Source organism: Haemaphysalis longicornis, unplaced genomic scaffold, assembly GCF_048455015.1.
Source record: "Haemaphysalis longicornis isolate Haplotype H1 unplaced genomic scaffold, Haemaphysalis longicornis Haplotype H1 scaffold_4, whole genome shotgun sequence".
Lineage (NCBI taxonomy): Eukaryota > Metazoa > Arthropoda > Arachnida > Ixodida > Ixodidae > Haemaphysalis > Haemaphysalis longicornis.
The window spans coordinates 187692914-187708025 of NW_027526361.1; the positions used below are offsets into that span (position 1 = coordinate 187692914).

General features: G+C 46.1%; 1 protein-coding gene across 3 annotated transcripts in view; it reads left to right on the top strand.

Moving 5' to 3' along the window:
- Window positions 1–14482, top strand: part of LOC144179583 (alkylglycerol monooxygenase-like) — a 167573-nt gene extending 153091 nt beyond the window's left edge. For 2 of the 3 annotated variants that reach the window (XM_077707994.1, XM_077707993.1), the window contains 3 exons: window positions 10528–10644; window positions 11831–11913; window positions 14170–14482. In XM_077707994.1, the coding sequence (XP_077564120.1) occupies window positions 10528–10644; window positions 11831–11913; window positions 14170–14380 (411 nt within the window). In that variant the 3' untranslated portion in view covers window positions 14381–14482. Of the gene's footprint in view, window positions 1–8448; window positions 8575–10527; window positions 10645–11830; window positions 11914–14169 lie in introns of those variants that run through there. The other variant, XM_077707995.1, reaches the window with a different exon arrangement.
- The last annotated feature ends 630 nt before the right edge of the window (window positions 14483–15112 follow it).

Genomic DNA, 15112 nt, shown 5'->3' on the forward strand with positions numbered 1-15112 from the left:
GCAAATACGTTGTTTGCTATATTATATCGTACATAATATTTCTTACTCTCGCAGCTGCAAGGTTTATAAAATAACAGCTTGACTCATTGTTGCAGTGTCGTCAAATATCCGCCTGATTGTTCATTCGGTCCTGGGAGCTGCCATCGTAGGTAATACGCACGAATTGCCTGGATCAAGCAGTTCACTGACCTGCCGCCTGACCAGCAAGATGTAATTTCTGATCGGGCCATATTATGTCTACTTTTCTAAGTGCACTACGCGCACAGCCTCGAAACTGTGCACGGATCCACTTGGAAACGACGGACACCCTTGTCGCGGAACAACAGTTATTACCAACACGCTTGCGCAAAGCTTGAAGTCCTTGAACTTAGTGTCTGGGGATAGGCTGTGTCCCAAGTGTTACATCCAGTGTACCAAAATGAAAAAAATGGCTGGACTTCAGTCTGAAGAAACAACCCAAATGGTATGCGCTGAAGTTTCTGGCACGTTCTCTAGTCCAGCGTCGGATACTCCAAGGATCTAAGGAGAAGGAAGTGTCCTGTGAGCCATCCTCCCATTGTTGCGTCTAAATTAAGAAAACTGCTAAAATCTACGGTCAATGCACTGACATTAGTGTGCCTCTAATAAAAGCACTGGGTGATGATGGAAGACTGGCAGAAGATTACAAGATCCTGCTGTCCAGCCTTAGAAACAAATAGTACCACAATGCACGTTCTAGGCAGCAAAAGCTCAGAATCCTTGCTTTGTGTCCACAGTCTTGGACGATCTCTCAAGTCTGCCAGTACTTTAATTGCGGGAAAAAGCTGGTGCGATCCGGGAGGTTCCTCCGTGAGTCGAAAGGCCTACTAGAAAGTGCCAGTCCAAGAAGAAATTGTCCCCTGAAGGCCAGTGTGAAAACGCCGATAATGAATTTTCACCAAGACTATCGTATCCCGTGCTGCCTTCCCGGAAAAAAAGACGTCGTGAGAGGAAACCAAAAGTGCCTGCTTTTGTTGAACCTAAAAGAAGCTTTCGTTCAGTGGAAGCAAGAAAACATGATTCTGTAAGCATTGTATTCCACCTTCGCATCTCTTCGACCTCCTTGGTGCGTACTTGCTGGATCGGCTGGTGAACATTCTGTTTGTGTGTGTGAGTACAACCAGAACGTAAAGCTGATGCTACATGCATTGAGCATTCAGGGGACAGCTTCTGCACTCATGGCTATGACCGCCTGCAGTCCGGAAAATCAAAACTGCATGCTCAACGCCTGCTCCCAATGTCCCGGCCTTCCGCCGCTCAAGAATTTCCTTCGAAACCACACCCCCGAATGTGATGAAATTAGGTACAAGCAGTGGGTGCGCGCTGACAAGTGTCTCTTAATGACAGTAGTTTCAACTCATTAGGAGTTAATACATGAGCTCGTTGAAAGGCTGGAAAAACTTAAAAGGCACCATTACATTAGCAAATTGCCGTCCAATTACAGTCGAATCCCGCTACAACGAAATTGACGGTACGTGCGAAAAATTTCGTTGAAGCGAAAATTCGTTGAGGCGAAATCTGCCGCAACACACCACGGAAAGGCCAGAAAAATAGCCCCGTATGCTTCCGCATCATTGGCAGCAAAATACAATGTTTAGAAAAAGGAGTGACGCGCAATAACGTCATGTTTATTCGGATAACAAAGATACCAATGGTTATCTGTTCTTTCACTGCACGCGAAGAACGCGTTGCGGAGTGGGGTGAAGAAATGCAGGCGCAAAACGTATCGCTGTACAACAAGGCGTGTCCACCGAGCTGATTACTTGCAGATGGCTGCTAGGCCGTCGGAAGCCCCCCTTTCACTTGTAGCAGGAGCAGTGCCGTTATCTTATCATCTGACACGGCGCGGCAGCTACTGACCTTGGCAGGTTAGACGCGCGCGCTTGCATTTAACACAACTGCGCGCTCATGACTAAGATAGGATGACTTGGCTTCAAGATCAAACACGCAAACATGATTTTTGCTCTTGGCTATGAAGAATGGTAGACGGAAAACGGCAAGGACAGCTGCTCACAACGCATACATGACGGCGCCGCGCCAGCAGCGGAGCACATTTGTGCTAGGGTCCCTAGAAATTGTGCTAGTCTGCCGTCCGCGCGCTTTCTCTATGGGAAGGCGTGTCCGCGCCGCTGATGCACGCACAACGCTGCGCAGAGGGCGCTGCGAGCAATCGGAGCGCCCGAGCGGCCGGAGCAAGAGCGGCCGCAGGCCGGTCTGTGCCGCGCGCTATACTGCCGCGGAACGCGAGCGCGCATCGGGGTTTGTCGGCCACTTAGAGCGATGAAATGGAATGGTACGAGGTACATCAGCTCACAATTGAAGGTACGATAGTACTATAAGACCTTTTAGTTTCACACCCCGAGTTTTTCGCGATTTGGGCTACGGAGCCTCTTTGCGGCCGTTGAATTTCGCGAGTGAGACCGAAGGATGAAACCGCAGCAACCAGCGTAGCCGTTTCACTACCACCGCTTGGACCATTATTAAAGTAAAGCTTTCTATGTCTCACTGATGGCCTATGTCGCCTTGAAAAAGCACTGCAGGAAAGCCAACTGTCTCTAACGACGGTGATGTTTGTGAGTAAAGTGAGAGGAAAAAAAAAAACGCTTCCCGTGATCAGAATCGAAGCTGGCTCCATCGCGTTTTGAAGCCGACGTCTATCTCAATGCGCAATTCCAACATGGTCAAAGCAATTTCGATTTGGAGAGGAGTGCATGGACGTGCACATGTAATTAGTCAGAAAAATTATCCACTCCTCCACTCCGCAACGATGGTTGAACACGAAGCTTTCTTCGCGTGAAATCAAACGGCAAAGGGTCGATTTCAAATCCGGCGCGATCATAAGTCCAAAATGCGTGCGAGTCAAAGTGAAAGCTCAATGAGTCAAAGTCAAAACTCAGACGACAAGGAAGCGCTCACAAGAAAGCTTCGCGTTCAACCACCAATGTTCAGACAGTGAGATCCCGTTCAAAAAGAACTCCCTGCGGCACCAGAAGCTGTGTTTGCTCCCCATCGAAACTACCGGGTCATTCCCGAACGTCATTGACGGTGACAAGCACGCAGCCGGCTGGTAGGCTGACAAGAAGAAACGCGAAAGCTTGAGTAAAATGTGGTGCCAGCAAAAACTTGTTCCTATATACTTTGGGCAGAGTGCGGGGGGAGTGGGGATAAAGCAAGGTATATATGGTCATGACAGTATAAATAAACCTCAATATTTTGCTCCTTGGTTTCAAACAGCCACGATTATATGATTGGCCATAACACAAATATTCTCCCGTTTTGCTTTCCCCGCGTGCGTCTCGCAATTCTCTCCGAGTGTGTGGGTGATCAAAAAGAACCTGTGTAATGACTTGCAAGCGAAGTTACTGATTTGCAGCCGGGTTTTATTAAAAATCAGTTTCACGTACCCAATGCTGGCGAATGTTTCAAATCGTGGTATTCACGAAAATTACAGGCACGCAGAAGAGGTTTGATAGTACCCAAATTTTTGAAAATTTCGAGGTAAGCGGAGTGTTGGGTTAAGCAAAATGCGAAAAATGTATGGCCAGATCACTGGAATAAGAGCTAGTGCTGGTAACAAACGCTCCAATGCACAGGGACGCTTCCGGAATGCAGGCAAAAATAATTTGCAGAAAAAACAATTTTTTTAGGTATTGCGGAAAAAGAACTGCGTGATGCTCGCCTGTTTCGCGTTTGCATCTGGTCCCAAAAAAGTGTTCTCGAGCTTCTCAATGCCGCATCAACTGTTGGTCGCCAACGCTATATTCTATCTTTGCTGTGAAGCAGGCAAAGCATATGTTTTTCTTGTTCCTGCCGTTTTTGGGACTTTTTGAGACACGTCGTCGTCCACATGATCAGAAGCGTCTTCCCCAGATATATCAACGATGTAGGCGCCGGACAGCACTCCGCTAACGTGACACCGGCCGCGCACAGTGCGTACCCCGTGCAAATTTGCCGTTCGCGACGGTGTTCGGCACGTAATGGGAGCTAAGCTTTAACCGAGAGCTTATCAGCTGCCTGCAGCGGATGTTGCATTGCGTCCTATTGTCAACATTTCGAGATATCCGTGATCCCCGAAAAGACGTTTCGAGACAAAGGGTGGAAAATGTCGCCTATGGCAGGTATATGCACGGCAAAAAAAGGTTTCGACTTAACCGATATTTCGAGATATCCGAGTTCGAGTTATGGAGAAATCACTGTATCTGATGACTGAAGGTGATAAAACTTCGTATGCATGTGCACACGTCTTGTTTTTTTTATTCGGCATTTACATTTAACAGATTCCCAGCTGACTGGACGTAACTGAGGGGGCCGCGAAGACGTGCGCTTAAGGGCCTCCAGATCAACGATGCGAAAGGAAAGAAGGCACCGGTTCGAGCTGCTTTATTTACATACACGTACAGGAGACAACATCTTGGGAAACTTGCAAAGAAAGATGGTTCCAAAGAGCCATACAAAAAAGAGGAGCACCGACACACCACACACACATTTTCACGCGCTGACTAATTCATCAGTTAACAACGGCGGGGGTATTCACAAACAACGGTTGTTTGCTAGCTGAAGTCCCGCATGATATTTCCAAGCTGGAAAACGATGCCTTGCCGGCAGTGTTCCCGAAGCCCCCGAGTATGTGTCGAAATCGGTTCGACACACACTCGGGGGGTAGCATAGCGACACGATTCCGCGGTTTTTACAAGGCTCGATCCTTTATAATACGCGAAAACGTACTCCTGTCACTTCACGCTCCGGTTAAAACACTTCGTACTGGTAAGAACCAACTTATTTGGCTAATCTGGTTTGTCGACAGAAACGGATAGGGTTCGAAAAGGGGCAGTTAAAATGGGCTGAACCTGGCTGAACCCGCACAGAAATAGGGCAGAACTACGAAGGCAGCTGCGGCACGGCAGAGCGCCGTCCGCCGCTGCCCATCGCGCCGGCCGGCCACCGCGCTCCGATTGACTGCAGCGCCGCCGCTGCATGCATCACGGAGGAGCCCCCTTCGCGGCCGGCGGACGGCAGACTAGCACATATTTCTAGGGACCCTATTTGTGTGATTTCAACTGGATACGGATTGGCTGTAGGGCTGTAGCTCCGGCTTGGCGAACCGGGCGTGCGCCTCATGTAAAGACGGCCAGCCACATAGTTATCACCATCAAACAATGGCGTCCGCCTATGAGTTTTTTTTTTTTTTTTGGCGGTGTGGCCGCACCGCGCATGTTTTCTGTGAAACTAAGCGTCCTGAATGTATAAAAAGTTACATATAGCTGGCGCTATGCTTATTTTATTGTAAAATAATTGTTCAAACCCAGCCCAAATCATTGAAAATTTCGTTGAAGCGAAAGCAAGCCTGACAAATGGTTCGTTGTGGCGAGGACTTTGTTGCATGGACTTCTATGGCTGGCTGACGGGGAATTGGAAATATTTCGTTGAAGCGGAAATTTCGTTGAAGCGGCGTTCGTTGTAGCGGGGTTCGACTGTATCTTCGAAGTTTGAAAGCCACCCTTGCCCCAACTGAGGCAATCGTCTTAATGAATTTCGCAGAAAATTATAACTTCATTGTGCAAGACGCCTGACAGTCTCACCATCGGAACGCCTACCAAGCTACGATTCACCCCATTGTTGTCTACGTTATAAGTGACGAACCTGGTTCATCACGAACCTGGTTCGAACTCTTGCTCTTGTGTTTCATACAATGTCGTATCTGACACCCTGAAGCACGACAACGCAGCGGTTCATGCATTTCGACGGCATTTCCTGCACGAACTCAGGCTAAATAAAGACAGCTTAATAAGCATACATTATTTCACGGATGGTGCGACATCGCAGTATAAAAATCGGAAGAACTTTGTTAATCTCGCCTTTCACAAACAAGACTTTGGATTGGAAGCAACATGGAATTTCTTTGCGACTTCTCACGGCAAGAGTCCTTTTGATGGCTTAGGGGGCACGATGAAAAGGCTGGCTAGCAGAGCCAGCCTCCAGAGACCGCTTGACAACCAAATATTGTCGCCAAAAGACCGGTATGATAGGGCGAGCCAATCAATGAAAACAGTCAACGTACTTTGGGTCCCCGACAGTGCTGTCACAGCGGAAAGACGAAGCCTTAGCAGCCGCTACGAAACAGCTAGATCGATTCCAAAGACGCGGCAATACCGTCATTTAGCACCGAAAGGACACGGATGCGCCTCAGCGAAAATGACGTCGAGTTCTACCGCTGAACAAGTGTACTCAGTGCAACATTTAAACCGGCCTGCTGCGCTTCAACAATAGTGTGAAGTGACAAGCACGCCTGCATTGAAACATGGGCACTGAACACGGCTGGAATTGCCTCTTTCGTTAAAATCGTTTAGCAGGACGTGTCAACATAGGTTAATAAAGGAAGAGCTGCATAAAAGTGTTTTTTTTTTCTTTATGACCCGAGAACACTTTTCTAAATAATGCCGGTCATCGTTGTGTACGTATTAGCAAAGGATTGGAAGCGTCGCTGTAGAGGAGTGTGTCGTGAAGCCGCCTGTGAGGACTCATTTTCAAAAAATGTTTTTTCCGCAATAAGACAAAGTACTTTTCCAATTTTCTTATATGCTTTAGAAATAACATTGAGCTATCTTTTGGGTATTTTTTAAAGACCGTACACCGTGGCCCACATGGCCGTTTTCGGTCGCCTTTAGGGGCAGTCTTTGTAAAAATCCAATATTATACGTTTATTACCAAAAGAATGGTGTGAGGCTTTGTGATTTGAAAATCCGAAAATAAATGTAGATGTCCTGGAGAACCAGTGCGAAAATATTTGTTGTGGTCATTTGATTAAAAGGTGACTGAAAAAATGGCCAAACTTTGACGATTTTTCTCAGATTCCCGCTGTTGATTCGGGCGGAAAATCGCTTGCCTCGGTGTTTATTACCTGCTCACACATGCTATCATAAGCTGTAATGGCTCCTTGGCAAAAAAATTTAAAAGTTATCACTTTTTACGTCTTTTCCAGGTCTTCGGAGGCTGCTGTAAGAACGAAAAAAATTGTTTCGCTAGAAATATTTTACCGAGTACCACTTCTCGACCCAAAATTGCTAAAATAAATTTTGAAGCCTATCCGGAAGATTGATAGGCAGATAAGCAGATTGATAGGAAGATCGTGGTCTCCTTTGGCATGGAATGACCCAGCGGTAGCCACCCTGTGCTCAGATTGACAATACAAAGAAGAAAGGGTCCGTGCTCCTGGCAAGCAGTCTAGAAGACCACCAAAGCAAGCAGAGGGTGCATGTTTTCGTGAGTTACATTCTTCAGACAGTGGTAATCAGCGCTGCAAGATGGATTGGACGACACTAGATAAAAACTGCATGCTTATGTGAATGCCTCCTTGTCTGTTTTCTTGTTGCCTTTCTTGCTTGCTCAGTGGCAAGGTGGACTATCACATTTCAAACGCTGACCAACTTTCTCAAGAAAAGGTCAGCTGTCATTCTCTTCTGCTATTTTTATAGGTTTAGAATTCCCCAGGCACTTACCGGAGCCATGAGGACAAAGCAGAAATTTGTGTGATTCGAAAGATTTCGTGTTTTATAGAGCCGCCAGCGCTTGACCGAATGCTAATTATGCTTTATTAACTGAGAAATTAAGAAATTTAATTAAAATTTTGATTTTCCCGCTAAATCGTGTGTTTTCGTGGTCTACAATGACATCACAGGGTCTTGTTTACCGTTAGCAAACCTAGATGGCGCCACCACACCGCGGCAAGCCGTTTTCTGCCTTTGGTTTGTTTGTGAACGTATTTGTACCTGGCTTGTTTTGTTCATGGAGACAATCGTTTCGTGAAACATGGTGCTCGCTCGACAAATACGGTCACGTAACACATCGTCGCTTGCGTCAGTCGGCCAGTGTTGTCTGAAACAACCCCAAAGCCCCGCAGTCCTGTGCAGGTAAACCAAGCATAGTGCGCGCAGTACCAACAGCAGCATACGCATCGGTACTTCTGTGTTTACGTGTGCTTTGGTAACTTCCACTGTTTGTCCCACCATTCTTAGGGCTTTCGAAAGAATGTGCCCTATATTTAAGCGCAAATAGCTCTTTCGGCCAGCTTATAAGCCCTGCCTAATTTGCGCTTGCTTTTGCCACCCTCCGCCAATTGCAGAGCTGGCTGGTATGACATCATCAGTTCTGTTGCGGGAAACGGCCTAGTGGGTCGCATGGCCATTCCCTTTTTTCCTAATTATGTAGCTTATTTGAGCGAAGTTTATGTTAAAAGTGGTGTCAGTACGATCCTAACTAGGCAATCTTTTGAATGAACCAAACTTGTGCTTTCTTTCCATGGCTCCTTTAAGGCTGCTTACATTCATTGAAGGGGAAAGCCTAACAATTATCGAAGGATTCTTTACTGCTATAATGTGTTTTCGTCTCTTTCGTCAGTTTTGTTTCGTCTTTCGATGTGAATTACTCCGACAGGCAGAGAGGATGAATTCACGCAGCAGCCTCCCCCCAGTGAGGGCTCTCCTCTGCGTGCTCCTGTTGTGCTCACGTGCCGTCACCTTCAGCTGTCATGGGGCAAGCATTCTGACAGGGTGAACCAAAGTACGCGCAGCAGTTTGTAATCTGACGTTGACGCATGTTTTAGGGCGGCCATATTCCTGGACGTAGAAAACTGGACACATTGGAGGGGGGGGTTAGTAAAGACAAAAGATTTGACGAAAGTACTATTTTCTGTACATTTTTAAATGTTTTTGAAATCATTTTAAGTCTTCTTTGAAGTGTTACATTTTGCACTAAGCCCTCACTCAGGATGAGAGAACAATCACACTCACAGTTCAGTTCACCCACTTGCATTCATTTCATTGGTGTGTTTTGTTGACGAATGCTTTTTAAGCAGAACTTTATCCCGCAAGACTCGGTTGTAAAATTCTTCGCACTTGTAAGAAAGTTTAGCTGCACAAGGAACATTGCATGCAATGTTGAGAGCAAATTGATAATCACGTCAAGTTCCCAGTGAAAAAAAAAAAAAAAAAAACTGGCTGTACTAGAGCCGTGGTTCTGATTGATTGTGGGGTTTAACGTGCCGACGCTACACAAGTGATGAGGCGCGCCATAGTGGAGGGCTCCAGATTAATTTTGACCACCTGGGGATCTGTAACGTGCGCCGAAATCTCAAACACACCAGCATTTTCGCTTTTCTCCTCCACCAGAAAAGCGGCCGCCACAACTGGGACTTGAACCCGCGTCCTTGGGCTCAGCAGGTTAACACCATAGCCACTGAGCCACCACGGCGGTTAGAGCCGTGGTTCTAGGAAAACCCAGGGCCAGTTACACGATATGACAAATCTCTGCGCCGTGAACATCCCCTGTTGTCATCACTTTAAAGACCTCTCAAAGACCGAAATACCCAAAGAGTTCCAATCTTCTAGCTTCTTTCCCATGCTTTGCCTGACAATGGTGCACTGGTGAAATAATGCCTCTTCAAATCGTCCTAGGCAAGAAACATGAAAGCATTCTTTGATAAGACTAGCTCTGCTGGTAAATATAATGAAGGAGCGCTGACACGAAAATTTTATGTTACTTTTATTGCTTTTATCGATGCTTAATGCTCTGGCGAACCTGGAACAGCACTTCAGATACTTTAGTGCGCGATAGTTAATTACATTGAACAGCCTGAAAATCGTTTGTTTCAAATTCCCACGCTTTCATCCCGAACGGCGCATATGACAGAATCCCGGCCTGACCTCACCGCTTTCTGCGGACATCACCGGTGCCCGCTTGAGAGGGTGCTGCGCCTGCTTGCCGCTCGTGGGGCCGCGCGCGTGAAGTGACGTCACAAGTTTTTGACGAGCGCTGTCGCGTCACTTCTTTTGGCTTCACGGGGTGATGTCACGCTGATGTCCATTTGCTGAGTGCTGCTCCGCGCGCTGCTCTGTCGGCGTGATAAATGAGATCCAATTGAACTATATATGTTCTTCGCATCGCAGGCCGCTCATATTTCAGGCAGGGTATTCTGTTGAGTGGAGGAAGCGAACTGTGCAATAATATTAACGCCGAAAATTGGTGTCAGTGCTCCTTTAAAGTAATTAAGGTTATATTTGTAAGATATACTTGTAGTGAGTCTGTGCACTTTTGGTTTGATCAACTTGCTTGGCACAAATTTTGAAACTATGAAGTTCTGGGGAAACGGGACATGACTATTTATTGGGACAAATAGACGGGACGGCAGAAGCGGCCCTTAAAAAATGTGACCATCCTGGCCAAAACGAAACGTCTGGTCAGCCTACACGTGTTCATTTGTGACAAACCAGGTTCGGGTTCAACACAAACCAAATATGCTCTTTTTTCTTTTTTCTCACAGCGGTGGCCATGTTGGTACCATTTGTGTTGAAAATGAAGACCACTTTTTCTGTTTGATAAGACATATGAGGCACTTGCCTTAAGCATATTCGCCCCACAAATATACACAGCTGTCGTACTAGTACTGTTGTTTAGGCTTGGTGTTCGAAACCAGCAGGCTACTGAATGCCACACGTTGAAATGGCCACCTCGCAGGTCTGCCGGCCAGTTGAAACGTACTCTCCAAACACCGGGATATTGTGCAAGTCCTACGTCACGTTGCATTTCATCTTCATCGCCATCGGTTATGTCAAGCTGAAGCATTGGGGCAAAGTAAGTACAGCTGGCCACCCTCTTTAACTTCACTCGCAGCATTTTGTATTGGATGGTAACTTTGTTATTAAGCGGCACCTGACCTGGAAAGTTTATGGATAGTCATGTGCAGGGGTTTAGCCAGAATTTTTATTTTCGGGGGTGGGGGGGTGTCGAAATCCTCCTAGGGGGGTCTTGGGGGGGCTTGTTGGAAGGGTAGAAATCCCTGGGCTTTGTGGAATCTTTTCTTTTGAGGGGGGGGGGGGGGTGGGGGCAGAGGTTGAAATCCTTTCGGGGGGTTGTTGGGGAGTGTGTATAAATCCCTGGTGTAATGGAATGACCACTTGGGCACATGTACTGTGCGAGTCGGAATATAGGTCGACCCTCTTACCTTGTGTCGAAGAACTAGAAAAAAAATTAGGTATAGTACAACATTGTTCCATTGAGGCTATAAGCACTTGCTTTGACTAAGGTTACTCATTAGAGCTGCCTGAAATCTTGTCGGGCGACTGCTTCTGTCTGGCTGTCTCCCACGTACACAGCAAGTCGTCCTCAGCGAAGTCCAGGGAGTTGCTTATGGAGAAACATCACATGGGCAGGGCAGTCCTAACCTACACTGCATATCTCTAGAAGTATTTTGTCTTCTATGTGTTTCATGTAGTGGGGATTAAGCAAGTTTCTGTGAGCCCAACCCTTCAGGAACGAAAAGAGATTTTCTATAAAATGGTTCTTAGGGGAAAGAGTCTTTTCGGTCTTTATTACGTTCTTCTGGGCTTTATAGGTATTTTCAATGTAGTTTTAAATAGCCACAGGAGCTTGATTTAATGCTATATGTGCTCGTTTTTTTAGCTTAACCGTTGGTGTCGAATTTTGACCTAAATTTTTCCAAGCGTAGTCATGTAGGCTGTGCGGTTATAGTGTAAGGCAATATCAGATGTTACCTAGAAATGAAGCCGCTAGGTGCTGCAGAAAGCTTAATGAATAACTCTATTGCGAAATAGATAACTTACAGAAAGTGTTAAATATTGAGTGATTTTCACGAATTTCACGAAGCAATTCTGATTTCACATGGTGCTGCCCACATTATCTCTGAATAAAGAAATGTGGGCAAATTAACTTACTCGGTCAACCCTGTTGATAAACGTGGTATGACCTAAAAAAGTGGCCTAGTTGTTAAGTGCAGTTGTTGTCTTTCTCTGGTGTGCAGGTGCTCGGAGCCGGCACCCTGCTTTGTGGCATTGCGTATATTTTCTTTTCTTTGGCTGTGATGGGTGCATTCCTAGATCAGAGGTAAGTGACTCGGATTAGGGCATGAGCTATGACTGCACATATGGCGCTAGATCAGTGCTCACATCTTTCTTTCTTTTAGATGCAACTGCATCTCATTCACTCGCCTTGTCCCTCCATACGGCGTTGTTGTCATCCACCCCTCCCCCTACACTATAAAAAAAATAACAGCTAGCGGCGCCCGGTTTCGATCCCACGACCCGGTGGGCGGAACGCGAGGTACATGGTGCTCTTCCCACTGCGCCACAAAACCGAGACAGAATCAAATGCTACGAATGCGCCTTATATCCTTGACTCATTCAAACCACGTCAAGATGCTACTGATACAACGCATGATGGGGCAATGATTAACACTTGCAATAAAAGAAAAGAAGCTCCCACTTACAGCAACAATGATGGAGTAAAGGTCGTTGCGACAGCGAAGCCCCAAGCATACCACTTAGAGAGATTGACCAAGATTGGCCAATAAAACATAATAATAATCATAAAACATAATAATCATACGCGTTCCCGACACGTTTCACGCGATTTCGGAATCAATCCAACGGAAACACCAAGTGAACCCCACGATGCGTCGCATCTACACAGGGTTCCCCTCGCGGGGAGGTGGACGCAATTTTTGCAAGACTCAAGAAGTGGGAAGCATTTGTTTTCAGCAGCCTGCTTAACTGTTCAATACTGCACTTTTTCAAGCTAATCTTTGTTCTCTAGCGTGCATTGCTGGAAGCTTTGTTTTCAGCAGTTTAATGGAAATATCCTAAACATACTCGGTAAACATTTATAAAGCATAATAGTAAAGGTTTCAGTTTTCTAGTAAACTTGAGGACCTGTACTCGCTGTACACCTCAGTGCTTTACTGATAACATGCCTTGAAGCACTACTCCAGCTTTAAGAATACTCTATACAAACGCCCCTTCTGTAGCTTGTTTTGGCAAAACCCTAGCTATAAATGCTTGTACCACGCACTGTGTGTACCCACAGCTCCACACCCTATTCATATTTTGCTTGGAAAGAGTGGGAGCAGTGATGTTTGCAGTAGCATAATACAGTGGAAAGCTGTGAGCTTAATATCGTAACTGCTTTTCAATACGGAACCATGTGTACACTGTGGGCTGTAATGTTGAAGCATCCAGTTCACCGAGGGGGTAACTGCCTATTCATATTTATGTTGACACAACAGCCTGCAGTGTATGCACGGTCCTTATTGAAAAGTTGTGATGATAAGATAATAAGCTTGCAACGTTTCACTGTATTATGCTTAAGTGACATCACTGTCGCACTCTTGGCAAGACAAGTGGGAATAGGGTGCAGAGTTGTGTGTCGACATAGTGCATAGTGCAGGCATTTATAAATTTATAATTAGGGTTGTGCCAAAACAAGGTACAGAAGGGGCTTTTGTATTAAGTATTCCTAAAGCTGGAGTTGTGCTTCAAGGCATGTTATCAACAAAGCACTGAGGTTTACAGCGAGTACAGGTTCTCCAATTCGAAAAATTTAGGAATAAAAATGGACGTCCGGCGGATATCAATATCCGCATTTTGTTATCCCCTGGATGTCCCCTCTATAGTTCGGCTTGAAAATGTCCGATTTTGAACATCCACTGGATGTGGGAAAATCCGGCTGGGACGTCTGTCGGACGTTCGTAGGATGAGCAATTCCTTTGCATCGGACCATCCCACAGACGTCCCTAAAACGTCCGCCAGCTTTCTGCGGATGTCTGACGGACGTCCAAATTTTGGACACCGGCTGTCCGACAGATGTTCGATGGACGTCTGTGGTCCAGTGGGTATTAATTGCACTCACAATGGACTCGAGGCAATACTTTGCGTTCGGTGAGGTAGAGTTTGTAACGTGCAACACAGTCAAGTGCTTAGCACGGACAAGTACCACCATCCCGCGGAGCCTTATATAACGAGTGACGGCGCACTCACACGGTTGCCTGCATGCGCACCTTGCCAGTAAATAAAAGCAATATGCAGTAATAAGAAACAATGTGCCCTAAATGCAGTAATAAGAAACACAACACAAACATCGCGACACTGTCGCCGCAAGCATAAGACCCACTGCGGAAAATATCAAACCCGCTGCTTGAGTGGGCCCCAACACACGTTGGAAATTAAACAAATTCTGAAATTTTGAAGTTCGCATTTGATCTCGCGGTGACGGTGAGATGAAATGAGAAACAGCTTCAGAATTTCACTGTTTTGTTTTCACTGCAACTTTCGTGTTTTCGCTTTTTCTCTCCCCTGTGCCTCGCAGGAGTTACGCCTGTCGACTGGAAGTGCTGAGATGCGCTCTCATGTTTGTGATTGACTTTGGTGTCTTCCATTTGTCTGCCATGGTTGACTCGGCTGCAGCCGCGGCGCTCCTCCTCCTCGTGCGAGCAATGCACGCTGCTTCGCTTCTTGCCTGCCTCGTCATCAGCATCCAACAGGCAGCCACGCGAGGCAAAAAGACCAAATCTTCGTGAGCCTGTGTGCGCTGTGTTGTATACAATCTCAGTGACGAATGCTCAAGTGGTTGTACTTTCTACTGCTTTGTTTGGATAATAAAAAGAGCCGATTGTGCTGTGCTTTCTGGGTTGTATGGCTGCACTAAACTGGTGAATATAGAAATGATGTCGAGGCATCTTTTGAAAAAAAAATATTTGTGTAACACAAACTTGAGTAATCGGGAATGGCCTTTAGAGCAGCATAATGCCATGAACCAACCTCGGGGAGCGTGCACAGAACAACATGTGGGCTTCATCCACATAAAAGAGAGGGGATTCTTCTTGGCCGGATTAGGGGAAGCACTTGTAGCTCACACTGCCATCTCTATTCTCTTCTTTTACATTGTTGTATTATTGTAATATAATAATAATAACACTTTATTTGACTATCACGTGCATGCCTGATGACAGGGCGCCATCAGTCTTGCAACACCTTGACGAAGCCACGAACCTCTGTCTTTGACTGAACGCACAGCTTAAAAAGTACAAATGCAAAGTAAAAGCAATACACAGAACAGCACAACGAAAGTACTTGCAGAACAGTTGGATTAGGCAGACTGGAACTGTTAATCGGACATTTGTCGTAATTGTGCGAAATCTGACACGAATAGTTTTGTAGAAACCAAACAAAGCACAACTACAGCAAGAAACTATACCAGCATTAAGGGTAAGCCCTTGCATAATGTTCCTTTAATGCCCAAAAGCATTATG